The sequence below is a fragment of the Bos mutus genome, chromosome 15 (genome assembly GCF_027580195.1).
Source record: "Bos mutus isolate GX-2022 chromosome 15, NWIPB_WYAK_1.1, whole genome shotgun sequence".
Classification (NCBI taxonomy): Eukaryota; Metazoa; Chordata; class Mammalia; order Artiodactyla; family Bovidae; genus Bos; species Bos mutus.
Genome location: NC_091631.1, coordinates 2,745,036 through 2,769,103, shown reverse-complemented (window position 1 = coordinate 2,769,103; position 24,068 = coordinate 2,745,036). Strand labels below are relative to the sequence as shown.

The 24,068-nt window shown below is 48.2% G+C and overlaps 1 protein-coding gene across 14 annotated transcripts in view; it reads left to right on the top strand.

Annotated features, from left to right (window-relative positions):
- CTNND1 (catenin delta 1) overlaps positions 1-22,670 on the top strand; it is a 45,047-nt gene extending 22,377 nt beyond the window's left edge. For 2 of the 14 annotated variants that reach the window (XM_070383281.1, XM_070383284.1), the window contains exons 2-21: positions 716-832; positions 2,021-2,287; positions 4,196-4,267; positions 4,999-5,151; positions 5,556-6,091; positions 9,236-9,699; positions 10,852-11,035; positions 11,826-11,943; positions 12,347-12,500; positions 12,863-12,880; positions 13,305-13,373; positions 14,267-14,394; positions 14,497-14,647; positions 15,375-15,567; positions 15,917-16,031; positions 16,531-16,618; positions 18,950-19,012; positions 19,685-19,788; positions 20,211-20,297; positions 20,559-22,670. In XM_070383281.1, the coding sequence (XP_070239382.1) occupies positions 2,093-2,287; positions 4,196-4,267; positions 4,999-5,151; positions 5,556-6,091; positions 9,236-9,699; positions 10,852-11,035; positions 11,826-11,943; positions 12,347-12,500; positions 12,863-12,880; positions 13,305-13,373; positions 14,267-14,394; positions 14,497-14,647; positions 15,375-15,567; positions 15,917-16,031; positions 16,531-16,618; positions 18,950-19,012; positions 19,685-19,788; positions 20,211-20,297; positions 20,559-20,570 (2,904 nt within the window). In that variant the 5' untranslated portion in view covers positions 716-832; positions 2,021-2,092 and the 3' untranslated portion in view covers positions 20,571-22,670. Of the gene's footprint in view, positions 1-47; positions 185-715; positions 833-1,597; positions 1,747-2,020; positions 2,288-4,195; positions 4,268-4,998; positions 5,152-5,283; positions 5,430-5,555; positions 6,092-9,235; positions 9,700-10,851; positions 11,036-11,825; positions 11,944-12,346; positions 12,501-12,862; positions 12,881-13,304; positions 13,374-14,266; positions 14,395-14,496; positions 14,648-15,374; positions 15,568-15,916; positions 16,032-16,530; positions 16,619-18,949; positions 19,013-19,684; positions 19,789-20,210; positions 20,298-20,558 lie in introns of those variants that run through there. The other 12 variants (XM_070383283.1, XM_070383282.1, XM_070383285.1 and 9 more) reach the window with 12 other exon arrangements.
- Positions 22,671-24,068: the final 1,398 nt, after the last annotated feature.

The following is a 24,068-nucleotide window of genomic DNA, read 5'->3' as shown; positions in this document are numbered from 1 at the left end:
GGCATCTTCCCAACCCAGGGATCGAACCTAGGTCTCCTGCATTGCAGGCGGATTCTTTACCAGCTGAGCCACCGGGGAAGCCCAAGGAGTTTGTTGGGCGCCTGCTTGTCAGTTACTCTGGATACTCGTGCTTGCTGAACGCTGCGTGCACACTGAAGCAGACAGGCCTGCGCGTCTGTGCTTGGTAGGGCCCTGGGGAGCGTGGGAAAGGGAACTGAAGCCGAAGGCTGAGCCTGGCTAGTCCCCACACGCCTTCCCCAGCACGACTATTGCACTGGTTTCCCAACGTCTTTGTGGGCATGCTGGGACTGGGCTCTGGACGTTTCTGCCTCAGGGGTGGGGAGGAGGCGGAAGGGCGTTCCAAAAGCAGTTTTCTCTTTCTTCCCAATTTGGTTGCTGGGAACAGGGGGTAAATGAATTTCTATCCGTATTATAACCTGCTCCTAGTGCTCTGCAGAAGTACAGGTGGGGAAACTCTGACATGACCGCAGAATCCAGTTTTATTGAAAACTACATTCAGGGTCCGTGTATTTGAAAACAGCAAAGTCCAAAGGGCATCTGTCACATTAAGCAATTCTAGGTCATGTTTTAAATTACCCCCATTCCTAGATTGTTTTTTCCCCCATATCTGCCCTTGCTCGTTTTTTTTTTTTTAATACATTAGATATATTTTATTTTCCTCTCACTCCTGTTTTTCCTCCACGTATTCCTACAGCTCTCTCCTTCCTGCTTCCTCCTTGCTGTGGTGGCTGGGATGCTTCTCCCATGACACTTTGGATCTAGCCTGGGCTGTTTTCTGTTAAACCAATCAGTTGCGACCTTCTCTTAACAGGTGTGTATATAAATATGTTTATTAACAATAAAAAATTGTTAAGTGCTTTTTTTCTGGAGGTGTTGATGAGAGGGTGGGAAATAGAGGGTTTATTCTGAAACCCACCTTTCAACATAGTGCATCTGGGACTCCCCCAGAAAGTCTCCCACTGCCAACTTGTAAGAGAGAATCCCTAATCAATCCAACAGTGTAACTGCGGTGCCCCTCCACCTATTAGCCAACTCGGTAGTTCACGTCACAGGGTAGGGGGCACTCTTCAGTTCTGAGTAACTATGATTTGTGGTGGTAGTTACACACAAACCCTCTCTAGGTGCTTGGATGTTTGCCTTTAGTTGGAATAAGTAAAGATGTAAAAATGGAGCCTATTTAGAGCTTTCTTCAGGATGACAGGGATGTAGGAAGTCCCAGCCATCGACTAAAGGTTAGTCTACGAACTGCTAGAAGGGATAACTTTATTATAGTTTCATATGATGGCTCCTTTTCCTACTCCACAAAGAGATGTGGAGGTCACTGAAAATGGCTCCTGTTTGCACATAGTCTTTTTTATTCTGCTGCTTTCTTGTCCGTTAGCCAAGGCACACATTCGGCCTTCAATATTGTAGTACAGTTTTGAAGAGTAGAAAAGCCCCTTTATGTATGTACTCAACTTGAGGGCCTTAGTTGTATTTCCTGCCTTTGACGGTGGGAATATTTTTTCACTTCTCCCCCTTCTTGGTATTATGACTTGGCAAGTTCCTTTAGTATGTTTTGTCACCACTGCCGCAGTTTCGGTGTTCGGATCTGGGAGACGTGAACTAAGATCTGTCCTGCCCCTCTGTCTCGAGAGGCGGCTTGTCCCGCCGGACCCTGAATGCTTGTCTGTGGTGCGGAGTTGCAGCTTCGCTGAGAAAAGGAGCCTGACTTGAATCTCCTGTGTGAGCAGTCCTGAGCCCCGTCCTCTCTTACTGACCGTGCAGGGCACGGGGCTGGTCGCACCTTCGCTTTCAGCGGCGGTCCCAGGCGCTGTTACAGAGGGTCGTGGGCAGAGGACCCTGCTTGTGCAGGCGCTGGTGGCGGGCCCAGGCTTGGTGGCGGCTCTCTCTCTGCGCTGCAGGCAGACCGCGAGGGGCATCTCTGGCTCTGGGGTGAATCGTGCACCTGTCCTCTCTGACCTGTGCCCTTCTCTTCCCTCTCTCGCCTCCCCGGTAGTGTGCAGTGAGGGGCCTCCTCCCTCCCCCCCTCCCTCAGTGGGCCATCTTCTCTTGCCCTGCCCTCACCTCCATGGACGACTCGGAGGTGGAGTCGCCCGCCAGCATCCTGGCCTCCGTGAAGGAGCAGGAGGCGCAATTTGAGAAGCTGACCCGGGCGCTGGAGGAGGAGCGGCGCCACGTCTCGGCGCAGCTGGAGCGCGTCCGCGTCTCCCCGCAGGACGCCAGCCCGCTCCTGGCCAACGGCACGCTCACCCGCCGGCACCAGGTAACCCTCCGTCCGCCAGGCCTGCCCGCAGACACGGACCCCTCGGGGAGGCTGCTCTCCGCACGGCGGGCATCCCGTGCCCCTGCCTAGTGATCGCGTTCGCAGGGTGCTCGGTACTGATTAAGACAGGACATTGCTGCTCTGCCGAGTTACGTGGACATCTCTCTCGAAGCATCCATCTGACTTCCTGTCGGCTGCAGTGGGGTTTCTGGGTCGGGATGCCGTTCTGGTAGTGGCAGATCATATAATTTGAAGCTGTGCTCAAGTTAACTTCCTTTTTTTCCCCCTGGTTTCCCTCTTCCTCCATATAAAAAATTCAGGATATTAAATGCCTGCTTCGTGGTTGGGGAAGTTGGACATCTTGCATTCTCATTCTCCCTCACAGAACAGTTTGCTCAGAGGCGTGGCAGTGTTGGTAAATTGTGTATTCCCGCTCCACACTTTTTTTTGTTGGCTGTTCAAGTCATTTTTTGGAGAAGGGGGTCATTGTTAATTCTTTTGGTTAGAGTTGGAGAGGGAGCATCATGCTGCTATTTAAGCCAGATGACCGCAGGAGCCAGTGGTCTCTGGGTTGGCTGACTCGGATGTGACTCTGAAGTGAGTTGGTGTTCGAGAAGTATCTTGTGTTTCCTATGGTTTCTGTAGTCTGACTTTGCTGTGATGTAATCTGTCTGAGGTTTTGTCTGTGTGTGTGCGCGTGTGTGCGTGTGTATGTGTGTGTGTAATAGGCATTGCCTGATAGAGTTCATCTTAGGAGATCCTGATGGGAATCAAGAGCAACGCTCATGCTCACGATTGCTTATTAATGTTTGAAATGGAGAAGGTCCCTCAGGCTACGGAGCTTGTTGAGTGAGAGGATGTAATTTCAATTGGGGACGATCAGGAATTTGGAAGCCATGTGTTTGCAGGGCTTCTAGGATTTTTACCGGAACAAGAATAGAGGCTGAGGGTTGGAGGGGTATATATTGCAAAGGAGAGCAGGAGCGCTCAGCCTTGGAGGTGGTGGGGAATTCCAGGATTTAGTACATGGAGTCTCTCTCTTTTATTTTTAACTTCTGCTCAGCAGTGAAACCACACCCTTCCTTCTTCCTGAAAATAATGTTTAACTTCCTTTCCCTACAGCATTACATGACCTACGTAAGGCGAGTAGGGTAGGGGAAGAGTCTCTCAAGGTGGCTGATCTCACTGTAGGCTTTGTGAAGGGGAGTAGTCAAATGTGTTTTTACATAGTATACGGTCGTTAGATTATTTCCTGCTGCTTCAGATGGAGCAACTTAAGAATGGCATTTTTGAATGTATTCTGTGGATCTTATAATTGGTGATGAAGATACTGAGACATTTGTTTGCTTGAAGGGGGCTGAGATGCTTATTTTCTTCCTGCTTGAAAAGAGAAACTCTTATCTCTTGCTTCTTTCTGTAGAAAGCCGCCTGGTGTGGGCGTTTCCCATGGTTGTAAAGCATGAAGATGCATGAAACAGTAAAGGCTTTTGGAAACCCCCCACCCTAGCTTTTCCAACTTTCCTATGTTCTTATGGCTTTCCAAAAAGATTTCACAGGGCACTTACCTTATTCAGAAAAGAGTTTTGAGTGCCTAGTATGTGCAGGCACTGTTGAGGGTGCTAGGGAGGCGCTGAACAAAACTGACCAACGTGCACAAACACCTCTGCCTCAGAGCCCTCACCATCGTAAGTTCCAGAGGCCCAGGCCACCTGAGCTCCAGGCCCAGTTGCGCGTCTGAGGTGCTGAGTCTAAGGCACGATGTGGTTCTTTTATCTGTACTGACAGACGGACTCTGGGCCACAAATGCCTTCTTGAAAGCCCTTTTCCTGTTTGGAAAAAGGTCGTTTGTGTTTGATGGAGCAGAAGAAGGCCACAAAGTGAATTGTCTTCTTGTGGGCTCTGTTTCAGAACGGCCGCTTTGTGGGCGATGCTGACCTTGAGCGACAGAAATTTTCAGATCTAAGCCTCAACGGACCCCAGGTACCTCTTTTGGTTCAAGGTCTGGGTTGCTTGTTCATATCTTTTTTACTTTCCCAGCTTGAGAGCATATTGGTGTCTTCTAAATTACCTGGCACGTTGTAAACTCTCGTTAATTAGTTTCATTTAGTGGAAAAAAATGAAAAAAAGTGGAGCTTCAAAGTATATATATGGTTTTATTTTGGACTTATATTGGCCATTGATTTAGTGTTTGATCCCTCCATTACTGCATCCCTTTTCTAGAGTGGGTGTGGTTCTACTTTGCAGAAATCCCTACCTGAAATCTAGCTGGTCTTGAGCCTTAGGCATATCTGAAAAATCACATTGAGCCATTCAGAAGATGGCTCTTACTGAGGTTTTCTGGTTCATCTTAAAGGTTCTTATTGGGTAAACTTTGTTTTATTTGAAGGATCACTCAGATACAGATACAGCTGCTTTTTACACAGTTCATGCTCACTTGGATGACTAGACCTGGGGTGCTGTCTGCTGCCTCTGCCACTGGGGGTGCTGATGTAGCTGTAGTTAACTCAGTTCCTGTTTGTTAGGTGAATGGGACTGGGAACTTATATCTTCTGCCCTTTTGTACAAGTTGGGAAAGTGGGAACAGTCACTCCTAAAAATTCTGGGCCCACAGAAGATGTGTTGTCTTCAGGGAGACTGTGCTGCCCCTTGGGATGGATCATTAGTGTATATGGCTTAGGAGTGGCTCTTTGCTTCTTCTCTCTGCCGTGTAGGATCACAGCCACCTTCTGTACAGCACTGTCCCCAGGATGCAGGAGCCGGGGCAGATTGTGGAGACCTACACGGAAGAGGACCCCGAGGGCGCCATGTCTGTGGTCTCCGTGGAGACCTCGGACGACGGAACCACTCGGCGCACAGAGACCACAGTAAGCTGAGCCTTGTGTGAGGTCTGGGGTGAGGGCGGAGGTCTTCCTGTGGCCTTTATCAGGGGGAAGGGCTGGGCAGTTCACTAGGGTGGCAGAAGTGCCAGTGATCTGTAGTGAAGCGTAGAGAAAGTGCTCCCGGGCTGCACAGGGAAGCTGGAAGAGATATGAGAAAACCTGATGGAATGAGGAAGGGAGTCTCAGCAGCTTTCCTTGAGGCACTGTGACTGCCAGTGCGGTGTTGTTCCCGGCAGACTTCCCGGAAGATCGACGGGGAGGCGGTGAGATTGCTCGGCATTTCTAGGGAAAGCAAGCTGGGGACACAGGGTTATTTCTTAGAGGGGTCTAGAGTTTACGCTTAATTTGTTCACGTCATTAACGTTCGTTTTCTGTTTCCTTACTCGAAGGTCAAGAAAGTGGTGAAGACGGTGACGACGCGGACGGTGCAGCCAGTCCCTATGGGGCCCGACGGGCTGCCTGTAGACGCCTCGGCGGTGTCGAACAGCTACATCCAGACTCTGGGGCGTGACTTCCGCAAGAACGGCAACGGGGGCCCTGGTCCCTACGTGGGGCAAGCAGGCACGGCCACCCTCCCCAGGAACTTCCACTACCCGCCCGACGGATACAGCCGCCACTACGAGGACGGGTATCCCGGGAGCGGCGACAACTACGGCAGCCTGTCGCGGGTGACCCGCATCGAGGAGCGGTACCGGCCCAGCATGGAAGGCTACCGGGCGCCCAGCCGGCAGGACGTCTACGGGCCGCAGCCCCAGGTCCGGGTGGGCGGGAGCAGCGTGGACCTGCACCGCTTCCATCCGGAGCCCTACGGGCTGGAGGACGACCAGCGAAGCATGGGCTACGATGACGTGGATTACGGCATGATGTCCGATTACGGCACGGGCCGGCGGACGGGGACGCCCTCTGACCCGCGGCGGCGCCTCAGGTGGGCAGGGAGGAGGGCGGCGGGGCGCCTCTGGCAGACGGAAGGGGCGCGCTTCCTCGCGGGGAGCGCAGGCAGTTGGGCCCCTCCCCGGCCTGTGTCTGTAGGAGACCATCCTCATCGTCCCTCTTCTGATTTTACTAAATACTGACTTGACTTTTTTGGTCTCCTTTTCATTATAAATATCATATATTCTAATTATAGAAAACAACCCGTGACAGTTAATTGGTCTGTGTCCTGAGGAGAGGCCTTTGGTTCTGTGTCAAGAGTTGGTTTATTTTCTGCCTAAGATTTGACGCCCCCGTTTGGAACCTGATATCTGAAGCTATTGAATACTTGTTCTTGTGAATTTCTTCCACTTCTTGTTTGGTGTTAAGAACAAGGTTAAGGATTTTAGGCTTTTAGGAGCCGGATGGACAGTTGAAAGTGAAAGTGTTAGTCTCTCAGTCGTGTGGGAGGACTCCATGGACTGTAGCCCGCCAGGCTCCTCTGTCCATGGAATTCTCCAGGCAAGAATGCTGGAGTGGGTTGCCATTCCCTTCTCCAGGGGATCTTCCTGACCTAGGGATTGAACCCATGTCTTCTGCATTGAAGGCAGAATCTTTGCCATTTGAGCTATCAGGGAAGCCCTAAACCTTTTCTATAAAGGACCATGGAACTGATTTAGGCTTTGCAAATGATATATTGTTTTTGTTGTATGTCATTGTTCATTTTACAACCTTTTAAAAATATGAAATGATATGGTTAGATAGCATGACCAACTCAGTGGGCATGAATTTGAGCAAACTCTGGGAAATAGTGGAGGACAGGGGAGCCTGGCATGCTGCAGTCCATGGGGTCAACAAGAGTCGATCATGACTTAGTGACTGAGCAAAAACCACAAAAAAAATGTGAAAACCGTTCTTAGTTTCAGGGCTCATGTGGCCCATGGGCTGCCAACCTTGTTTTAGAATAAATCAGAGAGCAGTGTTTTCTGAGCAAAGAGAAATAAGAATTCTAGGAGAAGATTTACGGATGTCTTAATGGTAAGAATATCCTACCAGCTGTTGCTGAATTTCTGTGTGAGGTCATGACTTTCTAAAGCAGATGCCTTGGTGCTCATTTTACTCATATTAGGTAGCTTTGGTTAACAGCAGACGGGGCTGGGCCCAGGCTAGAGGCCCCATTATCTAAGCCTGAGTCACTCACCTTTCAGGAATCTTTTGGACAGCAATCCAGCTCCCATGTGACTCATGTTTTATTCCCGGGGTGGGGCTGGGGGGCACACCAGGTACAGCCATCACCAAAGGAGGCGGCCTCGGGTGGCGGCACCTTCTCCTGGCGACAGGCGTGCTTTTCCTGACTTCCTCATTAGTGGACTGAGTGGGTTGAGTGAGTGCTGGTGGCTAGGTCATTCACTTGTCCCTGGTTGGAGCAGTTGACATAAAGAGGCTTTGGCTTGGTTCTTGGGTTTATCCCAGGGTGGTACTGGACTTAGAAACCTGCTCGACTAGCCAAGAACATTTGCTCCTTCCTGTTCTCGGCCTCAGAGAGCACTGCAAGGTCAAGTGAAAACCGCGGGGCCGAGAGATGAGTGGAGGAAGCTCTGGACCTGAGGCCTGGGTTCTAGCCGTGCCTTTGCCATTAGCCATGTAGCCGAAGGCAGTCATCTAATCCTTCTGGGCACAGCTTTGTTATTTGTAAGACAAAGGAAAGAATGTCATGACCCACTTGTAAAAGTGACCAAAATCGTTATGGTGATTGTTCTGCAATTGCTTTATATTAAAATAATAATAAGAGTAAAACCATCAAACCATCCATTGATAAAGCACTTCCCTTAACATTGTTATGCTTTTCTTTTGTGTTCTTTTCCTTACACAAGTAAACACACTCTGACCTTATTTTTCCCTTCTGAAATGGAATCTTACTTGATGTGCTGTTTAGCAGCCTACTCTTAACACTTAGCTATATAACCTGTGTATTTTGTTTCAGTGATATTAAAAAATAGTGATTTTTTTTTTTTTTTTTTTTGACTGACTGCTTTGCCCATTTGAACTGTATTTGAGCGTAACGTTGGCAGCTCTGAGGCCGGCCCTCTGCTCAGGCTAACCTCGAGGGTTTGCTGACAGGGGCAGTGGTTTTGTGGAGTAAACGAGAGGCTTCTTTGGAGTGCTCCACACAATGGATTCTCCCCTCTCCTGCGGGAGCCACTGAGTGAGATGAGCTCGCAGATGATGGGTCTCTTCCTTCCTGGCTGTTAGGAGTAAATAACAGTGTGACAGACTCACCCTCTAGTGGTGGTCGGTAGCACCGAGGAGGAAGCCTGTCCCGGGTTAGATTCTTCTTCACCTTCGGTGGCTCTGGCTCTGGCTCTTTTCTCAGTGGCTGGGTATCCCAAATGTGATGGTGGCCATTAGAGTGTATTTTGGCAGAACTGGAAGTGTTGTCTTTAGAAATTGGAGACTAGAAATCCTGTCTCAAACCCATTTGTTGAGTAGCAGAGATGACCTTGGGATGAACTGTGCAAACTCACGTTCAAGCTTACAGCTCGTCAGTACCAAAGCTAAGTCCTCTGTGTCCTCTACTGCCGTTACTTGCAAAAAAAGAGAGACTCTGTAAGAATCTCGCTTTCTCGCTTTAAAAAATAATTCCCAAAATAGGGTAAGGACAGGCTTACAGGTGAAATGTGTTTAAGAGCCTTATCCCATCAGCTGTTTCCTGTGTGTAAATGCCTCACGAGAGCTGGTGTCAAACGTTGTTCCCTGATTTCTCTGCTGCCAAGTTCGTTGGTTTCATTAACTCTGCTGTCTGAAGGTTTATTTCAGTCTCTATCTGGAGAACTTACTAGGTATCAGGTACCATTCAAGCACTAAGCAGTCAGGATTTGGTTCTTTTTTGTGATCAACTGTCCAAATGTTTGTTGCTAGTAAACGTCACAGAAAAAAATGATAGCTTTAATCTAATCGCAGATGCCTGTAAAATTATTGTCTTATCTCTTTAAGAAAAATCGATCAGTATATTCTTTATGCAAAGGAGACATGAGATCTAGTATACTAGAGCTGGGGTTCTTCCTTCCTTGAAGATGAGGGGTAATGGGAGCTCTCCAAAGAACCATGCATGACACCTCGGTGTATTCTTTTTTCTCTCTTGGTCCTTCTGACACCGCAGGAGCTATGAAGACATGATTGGTGAGGAGGTGCCATCAGACCAGTACTACTGGGCGCCTCTGGCCCAGCACGAACGAGGGAGTCTGGCAAGCTTGGACAGCCTGCGCAAGGGCGGGCCCCCGCCCCCCAACTGGAGACAGCCGGAGCTGCCCGAGGTGATCGCCATGCTGGGGTTCCGCCTGGACGCCGTCAAGTCCAACGCGGCTGCGTACCTGCAGCACTTGTGCTACCGCAACGACAAAGTGAAGACGGACGTCCGGAAGCTCAAGGGCATCCCAGTGCTGGTGGGATTGTTAGACCACCCCAAAAAGGAAGTGCACCTTGGAGCCTGTGGCGCTCTCAAGAATATCTCTTTTGGGCGTGACCAGGATAACAAGATCGCTATAAAAAACTGTGATGGTGTTCCTGCTCTCGTGCGATTGCTCCGAAAGGCTCGTGACATGGACCTCACTGAAGTGATTACTGGTGAGTTCCAGGCCCGAGGGGGAGCCTCTAGGTTTAGGGTCAGAGATTGTGCAAGGTTTTCCAGATTTTGAACGCCAGAGTGGGTTGCCATTCGTTTCTCCAGGTGATCTTCCTGACCCAGGGATTGAACTTGGGTCTCCTATACTGCAGGCAGATTCTTTACTGTCTGAGCCACCAGGGAAGTCTGATTTTAAAGCATTGTTTGCTAATGTGTTAAACGCAGAAGACTTCCCTTAAAATTCCAGATCCTTGGCTCCTGTTTTAAACTCACAGGAGCTGGTGACGGCGGACCTGTGTCACTGCCCAGTAGTCGTTCTGAGGTGACTGGGGCGTGTTCCGCTAGCCTGTGTGGATCACAGTCTGCAGCCCAAGAGAAAGAAAGGAAGAGAAACAGCACAGATGATCATTCTCAGTCGGGGCGAGCTTGCCCCCAGAGGACATTGCAGTGTGTGCAGGTGTTCGGTTGTCAGAACCTGGGGCTTTGGGGGTTGGGACAGAGTGCCATCGGTGTCTAATGAGTGAAGGCCTGCTGCTGCTGTGCTGCTGCTAAGTCGCATCAGTCGTGTCCAACTCTGTGCGACCCCATAGACGGCGGCACACCAGGCTCCCCCGTCCCTGGGATTCTCCAGGCAAGAACACTGGAGTGGGTTGCCATTTCCGTCTCCAATGCGTGAAAGTGAAAAGTGAAGGTGAAGTCGCTCAGTCGTGTCCAACTCCTAGCGACCCCATGGACTGCAGCCTACCAGGCTCCTCCGTCCATGGGATTTTCCAGGCGAGAGTACTGGAGTGGGGTGCCATTGCCTTCTCCTGACATTTACTCATTTAATGATGGGCGGGATAGCTCTCCACAACAAAAATTATCTGGCCCAAAATGTCAGTGCTGGTGAGATTAACAAATGGGTATAGCGGGCCCAGAAAGTATTGCTTATAGTAATTATTGTTTTAGAAACCTTACTTCATGATGTGTATGTTTGTATTGAGCCATAATGTAAAACACGTTGTCATGAGTAACAAACTAAAGCTTGAATATCGTTACAAGGTATTTGGTCATTGGGGAAGACTGAGAAATGCTGGGAAAGGGGTTTCTCTTTGGCATTCTTCAGACGTACTGTCTTGGTGCTGGAGAACTGTCTGATGAGTGGTCTCTGCCAGGAACCCTGTGGAATCTCTCATCCCATGACTCCATAAAAATGGAGATCGTGGACCACGCGCTGCACGCCTTAACGGATGAAGTGATCATTCCCCATTCGGGGTGGGAGCGGGAACCTAGCGAAGACTGTAAGCCACGCCACGTCGAGTGGGAGTCCGTGCTCACCAATACCGCCGGCTGCCTCAGGTAACAGAGGGGCTGGGAGCGTGGGACGACTGGGCTTCTAAAGACTGAAACTGCTTTGGAAGCACGTTAAATCCCGTAGTCTGTCGTTTAGGCTCCGTTCCGGTCTGTGTTGCGTCCATGACCCTGTCCTGTGCGTCTGCCCATTGCTACCCCCTGGCATACTGTATGCTTTACTTGCGGTTCCCACACATCTTCCTCACTTCTGTGCCTCTTTGACTTTGTTAATATAATTTGTTCAAAACCAACGGTGTAAGGCCATTGTCTAGTCCTGGGCTTGTGTGTGTCTGTGCCTTTAATTGTGTTTCAAGTCAGACTGCGATACATGCAGCACATGGGTGCAGCATACTGGAAGGACAGAGTGGGCAGAGTCCTTCCCTGTCTGCAGGGCGCAGCTGCTTGTTTCTGTTTTGAGGCCAGACTCAGGTGTTTGTCTTCCAGAACGTTCTCCCGAGTTCTCTGTCTTGTGTCCTATAAGCTGCAGTGTGTTCTCTCTTCGGGACATGTGCCTGTGTGCCCTGCCGCCACTCGACATTTGCGCTTGCCCACGAGCAGCGTCTGTTCTGTCTGACGTTGTTGCTGTTGGTCTACTCCATCTATGTGCCCACCCCTGGCCTGGTCATAAGTGTCCTGAAAGCAGGAACGTCTGCTCTCCGTCAGCTTTAGTGCCTCCCCTAACAGATACTCTTTGTTTGTGACCGTGGAAAGGCAGTAAGGAGGCTTGCAGGGCCTAGGGGTACTAAGAGAGGCTTTCTGGAGTTCAGGCATCTCGAAGCTTCCCCTTTCCCCTCAGGAATGTCAGCTCGGAGAGGAGTGAAGCACGCCGGAAACTTCGGGAGTGCGATGGGTTGGTGGATGCTCTCATTTTCATTGTCCAGGCTGAGATTGGACAGAAAGATTCGGATAGCAAGGTAGGTCAGGTACCCGTAAGACAGACCTATCATCTCAGGCTTTCAAATAACGTTAGATACCTGTACCGGCCCCCTCCTTAAAGTGGGTATTCACCTTAGAGGAAAACTGTTTGCTTTGGAATTTCCTCTACCTACATATTTTAGAGCTGTTTAGCCATACTTCCATTTTTTTCTAATTAGGAAAAAGTCAATGTGACGTTGAGTTTTATGTTGCACACCAAATGGTAGCATAAACCTTTATTAGCCTGAGGCTGAAAGAATCTGAGAAGCTTGGGGGCACTTAAGAGGCATTATGGGAGATAATGAGTTGGGCTGTGCTTTTGAGGATCATCGTGGAAACCTGTGCGTGCTGGAAGATCCCCTGTCGTTCTCTCTCACCGGACCTTTTCTTTGTGACCCCAAGCTTGTCGAGAACTGCGTCTGCCTCCTTCGGAACCTGTCCTATCAAGTTCACCGGGAGATCCCGCAAGCAGAGCGCTACCAGGAGGCGCCTCCCAGCGTCGCCAACAGTACCGGGCCGCATGCTGCCAGCTGCTTTGGGGCCAAGAAAGGCAAAGGTGAGGCTTGCTTCCCGCTCCCCCGCTCGTTCGTGCAGGACGGGGAGAGGAAGGTGTCTGGCTGTGCGTGTGGAACGCGTGCTGAGCAGTGCTGGAGTCTGCCCAGTCGGGGATGTCCCCTGTGCCGTGTGCTTCACGCTGGTGCTGGTGGTGGTGGTGGTGTCAGGATCAATAGTTGGGCAGTGAAGGCTGAGAGCCCAGCTGACCTGGGGCCTTCTCCCCCTCCTCCTCTGTTTCCTGTGTTTGTCTTTTCCTCTGTGCTTCCCTGCTTGTTTTCCCGTGATCCTGTTGACAACTCTCTCCTGCGTTTTTCTTCCTTCATTTCTCTCCTCTCCTTTCCACCTTGGGTGACGCGCTGGAAGATGAGTGGTTCTCCAGAGGTGAGTGGAATCTTTTAAGCGGCTTACCTACCTCTAATTTGCATGTTTGGGTTTTAGCGTTCTTGGCATTTCCTTGCCTAACCCTTCCCTGTGGATGCATGTAGGAAAATTCATTGGAGGAAGGCCGCTGAGCCTGGTCGCGCTCTTCTGAGCGAGCGGCTCCCGGCACCTGTTTCTGGGCAGCAGCCCCTGTTCCCGGCACGGAGGACAGCAGCAGCACTAGCTGCCATCCTTAGCTCACCCGGCTGCTGCGCGTGTTCTGCTCTTGGGGATCCTGTCTTGGTTTCTTTGTTGTTTTGTCTTATGCCCCTCTTGATGCATCTCTGATGGGAACATTCTGACTGAAGAATAAAGAATATACTGAGTGGACTCTTCCTTTCTTAAACTTCCTTCTCCCCCCACTTTCTTTTTTAAATTTCCAAAGGGAAAAAACCCACAGAGGATCCAACAAACGATACAGTGGACTTCCCTAAAAGAACTAGTCCTGCTCGAGGTACGTTATCTTACTCTTCTCAGGCTCCATGGTTCTCGTAAACATCGTCCACGCATGAACTGTTTGGCAGCCTACCACTAGGTTATACAGTGTGTTCACTGTCCTGTCCCCCCGACTTAAGGAATTTGAAGTGGTGATTAAAGTATTTGGAAATTTGAAATATTATAACAGTGACTTTCAAAGGACTTCTTGTCATGGCAGTTATTCAGATTACTTGAGGGTAAGGACTTGATGGTAGTCTAGACCAGGAACTTTTTATGTTCATCAATATGGTGAGTCCAAAATTCACAGCTCTCCATGGATATTAAAATTTAGATGTTGTTAAATCTATGAGAGACCCTTTGGCTTAATCATAGTTAGGGTGAGCAGGATGACTCACTTAAGTTAGAAATAATTCATTTGAGATGCTGCTGCTCCTAAGTCGCTTCAGTTGTGTCTGACTCTGTGCCACCCCATTGATGGCAGCCCACCAGGCTCCGCCATCCCTGAGATTCTCCAGGCAAGAACACTGGAGTGGGTTGCCATTTCCTTCTCCATCATTTGAGATGAGAAATCTTTAACTCTTCAGTGCCGTTGATGAGTAAATGAAGCCCTTGAGAGCTGGGCTTGGCCAGAGTAAACTGTGGCTAGAAAAGAGACTAGGAAGGAGAGAGAGGAATTGCATATGAGTTGATACATGTCCTGCTTTTGACATGGACGAATTATTCTTGAGGAGGCATGTAGTCAAATCTGACTTTGCTCTTGGGTTGGGGGAAGGTGTTTAGAGAGCCTGCTTGTATAGGGACATAAACCCATCAACCCAGAGTCAACCCTAACACTGGTCTGTAGTCAGCCAGAGCCTGCTCTGTAGGCACTGCTAAGCACCCTCTGCTTTCTTGCCCTTTCTTGTGCAGGTTATGAGCTTTTATTTCAGCCGGAGGTGGTTCGGATATACATCTCACTCCTCAAAGAGAGCAAGAATCCCGCCATCCTAGAAGCGTCAGCTGGGGCCATCCAGAACTTGTGTGCTGGGCGCTGGACGGTGAGACCCTTGTACAAGATGCATTTGGGGATGGAAGGACTTAGCTTACTCTTTTGCTATCGTTTGTAATCTGTTCTGCTTCTTTCTATGTGCTCCTTGTAGTATGGTCGATACATCCGCTCAGCTCTGCGTCAAGAGAAAGCTCTTTCCGCCATTGCTGACCTCCTGACCAATGAACACGAGCGGGTTGTGAAAGCTGCATCTGGAGCCCTGAGAAACCTGGCTGTGGATGCGCGCAACAAAGAGTTGATTGGTAAGGAGCTGGCTGTTAGCCGCCACCTCAGCATCTGCTACCGCACCTTCTATTCAGCAGGTGCTGAGTTTATTTGTTGAAACAGCTGAGGAAGAATCCTAGTCCTCCATAGTTTGTGAATCTGGGGCATTAGAGAGGATTATATTCTAATGGTTCTTGGAAAGAGAAGAGGTGATGACTCTTTAAAAGTTGAAAAATCATACCTTATTTGTTGAGCATGTACTTTGTTTCTAGGGATTGTTAAGCATATCTGTATGTTCTCATTTAAATGTCACTGTTTTACAAAGGTACTTTTTCTTTTTTTTTTAAATGGAAAAAGAAAACTGAGGGTCAGGACGTTAAGTAATTTCTCCAGAGTTAATAAAGCAGAGCCCAGTTTTTGTTTTTTTTCAAATTCACAGTGATTGTTGTATTAAACTACTGTAGTATTCAATGCGCCCTTCTCACCAAGAGACCTGCCGGGACCGTGTAGCGTATTTGACATAAAGTATCCAGATTGTTTTAATGTGACTGAAGGGGAGAATAAGTAGACAGACAGGAAGGACAGTGCATTCATGGCTGTTCCTGGTCCTTTGCCCTTCTGAAGTGACAGTCCTACAGGAGCATGAAGCTGATTCTCATGGGTGGTCCCCGCTCTTGATATGGTCAGTGCAGTGAGTGTTGGGCTCCTCAGAGCCTGGCTCCGCTGGCTCTCCCTGTGTACATGCCTCCCGTCTTACCGCTGTAGGTAAACATGCCATTCCTAACTTGGTCAAGAATCTGCCAGGAGGGCAGCAGAGCTCTTCGCAGAATTTCTCTGAGGACACTGTGGTCTCTATTCTGAACACCATCAACGAAGTTATCGCTGAGAACTTGGAGGCTGCCAAAAAGCTCCGGGAGACCCAGGGTATTGAGAAGCTGGTTTTGATCAACAAATCAGGGTGAGAGTAACACTTACCGGTCACAGCTGGGGCACGTGAGTGCGGGAGAGGGCGCTGGGGAGGGGCTCTGCCCTGTCGATTCTGCAGGCTGTTTTCCCTTTTTTACCTGTAAAGAATGAAGGAGATATTGCTCTCTTTTCTGTCTTAATGTTGACCCATAAATTGATAAGACTCTTCCGTCAGACATTTTTTTGTTACTGTTTGAGTTAAAATACTGGACTTGGTGAAAACCTGGTCTTGCCTATTTGGGGACTTATATTCTTATGTTACATTGTATTAGAGAGGACATGCTCTCAGCTTCTTTGCTGGTCTTACATCCACATTCCATCTGGTTTTATTTCCCTAAAAGGAACCGCTCAGAAAAAGAAGTTCGAGCAGCCGCGCTTGTGTTACAGACGATCTGGGGGTATAAGGAGCTGCGGAAGCCACTGGAGAAGGAAGGCTGGAAGAAGTCAGACTTTCAGGTAGAGTGACTCTTGGGACTGAGGCTTTCCCCTCTCTTCCCCTTGGTTTCAGGTAATGCTTCTTTCTTTGCTGCTTCTGTTTCTCTGTCACACTGAGTCTACTTTTGACCCACGTTTCTGTGTAAAGAAATCATTTATTTACTTTTCCCCCCAAATGGTGCCGGAAGTAGTCCTGGTCTTGCGCTGTGTTGTAGCGCAGTGTGAGTGCTGCTGGCAGTGTTGACCGGTGGCCCTTTGAAGGAGTTTGCCATTTTCTGAGACTGTATTTCCTTTGGATAGTGTGAGCGTTTGGTACCTTTGTAATTGGTTCAGAAACACAGATCAAAGCCATCGCATCCTACTTTGTCTCAGTATATAGGTGTTTGTTTAACCCGTGCAAGTCACCTTTTGGTAAGAACTGTACTTGGGAATAAGGCCCTAAAGTCTGGGCCCATTGAGGAGCAGGGCGTGGGTGAATTCGGTACTCTGCGACGTGACTGCGTTTCGCGTGTGCCCCCAGGTGAGCCTGAACAATGCTTCTCGGAGCCAGAGCAGCCACTCCTATGATGACAGCACGCTCCCTCTCATTGACCGGAGCCAGAGATCAGGTACAGGGCGAGGGACGCACCTCTCTGTTTTCACTCCACCTCTGCTGTTCTCTAGTGGGCCTCCATCTAACTGAATAAGATGTGCATTTATTTCTGAACAAGCTTGTCTTTTGGTGGAGGAGAGTTATACTTCACCTCGGGATTATAGCACGGGCCTTTACAAAATAGGAGAGCATCAGAAGATAAGACAGGCAGTTGGCCTGGGTGTGACCCCCGACTCTGCCTGTGGACTACAGATGGCCGATAGTGAGCCCTGCTCTGGTTTCTCTGCTTAGGTTATCAGGACATAACCCTATCATCAGTCTAAGGGAGATCTGAATATTGCAAAAGGATTGTTCTTCCCTTTTAAATTTTCATATAATACCAAGTAGTGTACGTTTACTGTTGAAAAATTAGAAAGTACAGGCAAACCAGGAAAGGGACAACAAAAACTACTTGTTACCAGAGATAGCTCTGTTCTTCTGGGTTCTGTCTTTTAAATACTGCCGTGTGAGCAAACACTTTCTTCAAAAGACAAATGACATATCTTGTTTTGTGACGTGATTGTCACTTGTGTCTTTTATAGTCCTTATTGTCTTAACGACACTGGGGTTTTGCCTGAAATGTGGTCTGAGGATCATCAAATCTGTTGGCGTGGTACTGACGGTACAGAAGCATGGGGGGGTGCTTGCTCTATTGCTGGGGGCAGAGCGCAAACCAGGCAGTGATCCCAAACCAGGCCAGCTATTGGAGTCTTTGTTGCCACTTACTTGCTGTTACAAGAGGAGCCAGTTTGGGCAGGGTGGGGGGAAACCAGCCAGTCTCACTTCAGAACGTACTTGATGAACTGTAACAGTTACTGATTTTATGGGTTCTACTCTTGAGGATTCCTTGATGTTCTGCGTAGATGCTGTAGGGAGTGCTCACACGGCGCCCGCAGCGCACCAGAGCCTGACGGTTATCTTGAGGGGGAGAATTGTGCTGTTTGAGTTACTAGGTGAACTAAGCCACCTTTTTTTTTTTTTTTTTTTGGAAACACCATTTTTACTTAAAAATGAATGCAGAGAGCTTGTCAGTTTGGGAAAAAGTAACTGACAAGTACTTGCTGCCTGAATTTTCAAGTGAAAATTTTAATTTTGGAAGACTTGTATCTGCCACTGTGAGCCTGGTAAAATCCTAATATTTAATGTACTTTTTGATAAACTCATTGGTGATTTTAGTGAGTGTGATTTTTTTTTTAATATATTATATCATGAAATGTGTTAACTTTAGAAGATCTGCATAACTGTGAACCAGTATATTTTCCAGGTGACCAATGCATGATTTTCAAAATCATACAGGGTTAATTGATCCATTCAAAGTGCAAAACAGACAAATGGGTTTTAATTTAACAGAAGATGAAGAGAGCGTTGGTTTGGATTCAGATTCCACATTGTGCTGACCTTAAAGAAAACTCTACTTGTTGAGTATTAGTATACTATAAAGAATGGTCACCATCATCTGAAGGACTGTTAAAATTCTCCTCCCTTTTCCAACTTCTTATCTGTGTGAGGCTGGATTTTCTTCATACAGTTCATCCAAAATAACATCCCTGCTGCTACTGCTGCTAAGTTGCTTCAGTCGTGTCCAACTCTGTGCGACCCCATAGACGGCAGCCCACCAGGCTCCCCCGTCCCTGGGATTCTCCAGGCAAGAACACTGGAGTGGGTTGCCATTTCCTTCTCCAATGCATGAAAGTGAAGTCGCTCAGTCATGTCCGACTCTTAGCGACCCCATGGACTGCAGCCTACCAGGGTCCTACGTCCATGGGATTTTCCAGGCAAGAGTACTGGAGTGGGGTGCCATTGCCTTCTCCTAAATAACATCCCAACAGATTGAATTACAAAGGCAAATATGGGAGTCTAGCTACCTTCTCTTAAGCCAACTCCAAAGATGTGCAAAAATGTAAAATAATGCTTTTTTTAAAAATTAAAAGTATGATTTATGTTAACATGGAATAGGTTTACTGTTATTTTTAAATGAAATGAGTATTTAAAATTTCTTAGTGCCATAACTGTTAATACAAGTAACCTGCACCCGTGAGCGCTCTTTGGAGCCTCGTAATTTCTAAGAATATAAAGGAGCTTTGAGACCTAATGGTTTGAAGCCCCCTGGCGTAGAGTGAATGGTTTCTTATATTAGAGTCTGTAGGAGAGGGATCTCTTTTATCTAGAGCTTGGCAGTTGTGGGTGGTGCTCAGTAAAACTTTGATGAGAGGGAGGGTAAGGAGAGACAGACCGAGAGTGATTTTATGATGAGTGTAAAGTTTGAAGAGTCGGTTTTTGACCTGGATAACTTTCTGACTCCCTATAGATAAGAAACCTGATCGGGAAGAAATTCAGATGAGCAGTATGGGATCAAATACGAAATCGTTAGGTAGGTGATTAATCCGTGCCTAAGCATGTGGAGGAGCAGGTCACTGGGACGAGGACTGTCCAGCACCGCACTTCTCTCCAGCAGCCTGGCTGTTTGCCGTCCTCAAGAGCGCTGGCTGCATGTTCACTGGAGGGGTTTGAAGAGATTTAGTAAAACCTGATCTGTCTACCTTTCGCCACATTTCCAAATGTTCAGAGGCTAAAAAGAAACCACTCTGTGCCTCTGTGTCACCGCAGAAGTTCGTTTGTGTCCCTTCACAGCCTGCTGCAGCGGCTGGCCGGCCGGCTCTCCGTGCCGCAGCCCGCCTGGTCTACTTGCTGGCCTGTCTCTTCACTCCGTATTCTCTTTATTTTGCTCTTGTGATGTCTCCTGTTAGAATGCCCTTCCCAACTGCTCTCTAAGCTGTCTTCTCCCCAAAGGCTTGGTTGAAGTCCTGGCTACTTCGTTAGGTCTTGCCTTACGATTGCAGCTTGCCTCACCTCATGTCTTCTCCTAACCCCAGTTCTCTGCATAGATAGGTCTCTTCAGTTTAGCTTCATTATCACATGCGGCATGTATTGCCCTCCCAGGGAGATGTACGTTTTTTATGTCCAGGCCTGCCAGACCGTAATGCCCTTCTGGAGGGGACACCGTCTCTCTGTGTACAGTTTTCCTTTTCTTTTTTTAAACTAGATAACAACTATTCCACACTCAATGAAAGAGGGGACCACAACAGAACACTGGACCGACCCGGAGACCTAGGCGAAATGGAGCCACTGAAGGGAGCACCCCTGATGGTAAATCCTCTTTATGTACTGTTGCCCCTCTCAGGCCACTTCTGTTTTGAAGCCTGCATATTCTGTGAATTAGGAGAAGAGGGTATAGTGGAAGATGGCATCCTTTTCTTGAGGCATTTTTTTTTTTGGGAAAAAGTAGGACTTTTGATTCATGTTGAGATTTCTTGGGCCGTTAATTCTGTGATGGTCGAGATGGGAGAAGCAAGGTTGTGAATGTGTTGCGTGTGTGACTAATGCCAGCTGATTTTCCCTCACAGCACTCGCTTTCTCTTCCTGACTTTTCTGGACTATCTTGCCGTTCCCTCACTACTGCTGCCTCCTTCTGTTTGACCTCACAGATGTGGGGGTTTTCCCTGGGTCTGCACTCATTCGTGAGGTTCCTGTTTCCTTGCTCTCCTACTAACACATCGCATGTTTCACAGCAGGACGAGGGGCAGGAATCTCTGGAGGAGGAGTTGGATGTGTTGTTTTTGGATGATGAGGGGGAGCCCATGTCTTGCCCTGCCATGGTATGTCCTAGCCACCCCCAAGATGGTCCTCGAGGAACGAGGCTCTGTGTGCCAGCGGTTTGCCAATCATGCGGATCTGATTGCTCTCGGCCACGTGGGGTGTAGGGGCGCTGCTTCTGTGATTGTCACCTCTTAAGAGGCCGCTGGTGATCTGATTTTCCATTTATGCCACTTCCTTCCCTCCAGATTTGTTCCTCTGTCTTTTGGTTCTCCTTATTGCCAACCTTACTAACATGTCTTTCTCTTTTTTTTTCCCTACAGCAGAAGATTTAGCACCACTCTCTCCGCTACATCCGGGCTTATAATATATGTACTTTTATTTTTTGGTGGTGAAATGGACTGATGATTTTCCCTTTCTTCGCTGGACTGTTGTGCCAACTGCCAGGCTGCCTCCTGCCTTGATGGCCCTGAAGTGGCTGCCTTCTTTCCATCAACTCCCTAACTGCTTCCAGTGAAGCTTAATTGTCCCTCTTCCCCCCTCCAGACCCCTCCAGTCACTCCCGAGAAGCCTGACTCAGTTATAGACATATCTTGAGAAACTGCTGCAGATTAGCTCTTTTTGCCAGCTCTCCCTGGAACTCTTGGCCTTGGTGGAGGGAGGGAGAGAGTGGGAACCTTCACTGGAAACCTTGGAAAGAACCGGAAGTTACATGCTATACATGCCGTGTCCAGCAATCTGATAAACTGATGATTCTTAATCAAGATTTTTCTTTTCCTGGTGGGGAAGGGACTTTTTTTTTTTTTTTGAGAATGGAAAGTGTGAGCTCTTCTTTTATTCCTAATGACTATTTTTGAAGCAAAGAAGGCCGGCAACATTGGCACATCCCACTTGGCAAGGGCCCTTGAGTAAGTGAAGGTTTCCTAGAGCGGAGAGTAAGAGACCTTGCCCTGATCCTCTGTGGGGCGGGACCACCCAAGGACCTGCACCCCACATCTCTTTCCCAAGCCTCCTGCCAACCCCGGCTGCCGCATCTGCCCCCCTGAGGCTGTCCCGAACCCTCCTCCCCCAGTCCGTGGCAATGTCTGCTGACTCGGCCTGGCTGTTTGCAAGAGGCTATAGAAAGAGGAGAACGTGTCAAGGAAGACTTTTTTGGGTGCAAAGGAGCAGAAAGATGTCTTCGGGGAGGAGAAGAGCCTCTGGGAGGAGCTAGTAGGAATGTACATGATTCACTTAGTCCGAAACTGGCAGGAAGCTTCCCAGCTGGCTCCCCCTGCCCTGCTGTCTCCTGTCCTCACCCCTGCAGCCCCGTGCTGCCCCCGCCCCACCCTGGACTGGCTGGCTGACTAAAGGACTTGATGTACATACTCCTGCCCCCTCTACCCTGAAAAGGTGGGGTTTGCCCCTGGCTCTGCCTCGTCTTTGTGCCTTTGGCCTGGGGTGCATCTCCTCCTTCCCTTCCATGTGCCTTTCTTTGCCTCTGCAGTCTCATTTCTCATGATTTTGCAAATTATACTTTGTTGCTTTTTGACCTACTGTTGGCCCCAAATAGCAGAAAGAAGAGAAGGGACCTAGAGACCCTCCGTCTCTCCACTGGGAGTTGGAACAGCCTCTGACTTCAGCCATAGAAGGTTTTTGCTCAACTGTATATGTTGGGGTTTTGCAAAAGTCCTGTTCTGATGAGTCTCCAGATGAGGTTGGTTGCCCAGGATCACCATCACCTCTGAAGGGGTGACAGGGAAGGCGTGTCCATCCCCGCCTCCCGCCCCGCCCTGCCTGCCCCGCCCCTTCCCTCCTCCTGTTAGTGTATATTTGCAGGTTGGGCTAGAGGAATCGGCTGCTATGCGGTTGATTTTTTTTTTTTTTAAACCCTGTCCCTTATTTACTTTTTACTCCTCCCCTCAATCTAAAAGCGCTGTTCAAATGCAACTGGAAATCTTTATTCTCCTCCCTCCCCCTTCCCTAATATATTGAGGCTTTGGGGTAGGAGAAAAGTGCACAACCCACCCCCCAACCCCCCTTCTCCTATGCATTAAAGTTCCTTATTTACCCCTTTGCCTCCTCACATTGCTTCCCACTCCTTTTCTGGCAAAAAGGAGCCTCTTCCTCTCTGACTAAGCGTACTGCACAGGGGAGACGGCCCGTCCAGCCCTGGCTCCACTCTTGGTTTCTCGTCTTTTTCTGCTCTTTTCCTGGTGCTCTTTTTGTCGGTGGGGTGTGGGTAATAGAACAGCCATAGGCTTTTGGGGACCTTTAACTGTTATTTTCATTTATTAAAACACTAAACATTCAATTTCAGAGAACCAAAAATCCCAGCTTCCCACCGAACACTGAGGGGCGTGTCTTCTGCGCCAGGCCTTTCCTGTTTTTCTTTCTCTCTTGTTAATGCTTTAAAAACAAATGAGTTTTTATACAAATAAAGTTTTTAAAGTGTGTATGTGGGGGGTCTGTGTCATTTCTTCACTTTAAGCTTGTATCTCTTCTCTCCTTTTCATCTCGATTACTTCATTATATATCAGTGTCCTTTTTCTCTCCAGAGCACCCAGAAGGGGATTGTACCAGCATGGATTAATTTTGAGCCCAATGCCAGCTCTTAACAAGGAACATTCTTTTAATTATATATGAAACACTTTTCCTCCGAAGATTCTTAAAAATCAAATGTAGAGCATGGGAAGCTTATTGCTTAACTTAGATAGGAAACTGAAGTATAAAGAATTAATAAATTTCTTAGTCACTGGGATTCTTTTGTGACATCTGTCAAAACTAACGTTGAGTAGAGCTCTGCAATACATGACCCTCTTGAACATATTTATGAGTAGATTAGAAGCTACCAACTCCAGCTGTCATCCTAATAAGTACGGAAATGAAGAATAAAAAGACTCACTGGGCCATGAGGTTGCTTCTCAGGCTGTCTGCCATCCTTTAGTAAGACGGTAAGGGGCAGGCCCATCGCTTCCTCCGTGTCCTACCAAGTAGCATGGGTGGGTAGCAAGTACTCAGATTACCAGGGGTTGTCTACAGTGTAGAGGCCAAGGATTAAGACCTCTGAAAAGGGGCCTTGTTAGCTTGTTAAGACGAGAACGGATGTAAAACGCTTCTTGTATGCCTAGTCTTTAGATTAAAGATGTATAGCTATTGCTGGTGATGCTCACATCTCAATTTTGTTGAACTAGGTCTCCGGTATGAAAACTTTCTTGGACTAGTAAGACCAGGACATCTTAGCATTGTAGCTGATACCTTTCAAAGCTTGATTTGTGTCCGGCAGTTGTAGTTTTAGAAAGGTGAAGCGCAGAGCCGGAAAGCTCTTAGAGTTTGCTTTATAGAGAGATTCGGTAGCCCTGCTTGAGTGTCTTTTTTAAATGTAGAAAATGCTGGCTATTGGTGAATAGCCTTCATTTCTGTTAAATTTATTATCCGCTGGCATTGAGCTACACACAAACGTTACTCTCCTCTCCCTGGATTGGTCCATTTGTTTTATCTCATTCAATAAATATTTCCTCAGCATCTTCCAGGTATCAGGCATTGTTGTGTACATGAGGTTTAGATGAGAGAATGAAACGGATGGACCCTTTCTCATATCGATAGCAATGTGCTCTTTTTAAAACATTCCTCCGCCCTTAACTAAAACAAGGTGTTAAAAAGAAGGATCTACAGAGTCCATATATCTTGTTTCTTGGTACTGATTTAGTAACACTTTTGAAGCCTCTTGGTGTCTCTCAACACCAGCTTTAGGAATCCTGTGTATTTTGTCAAGATTTGCCAACTTATTCCCTGATCTTTACAGCCTGAGTTTTTATTCCCCACTCCCAGCAGAGGTGGTAATAGGTTATGCC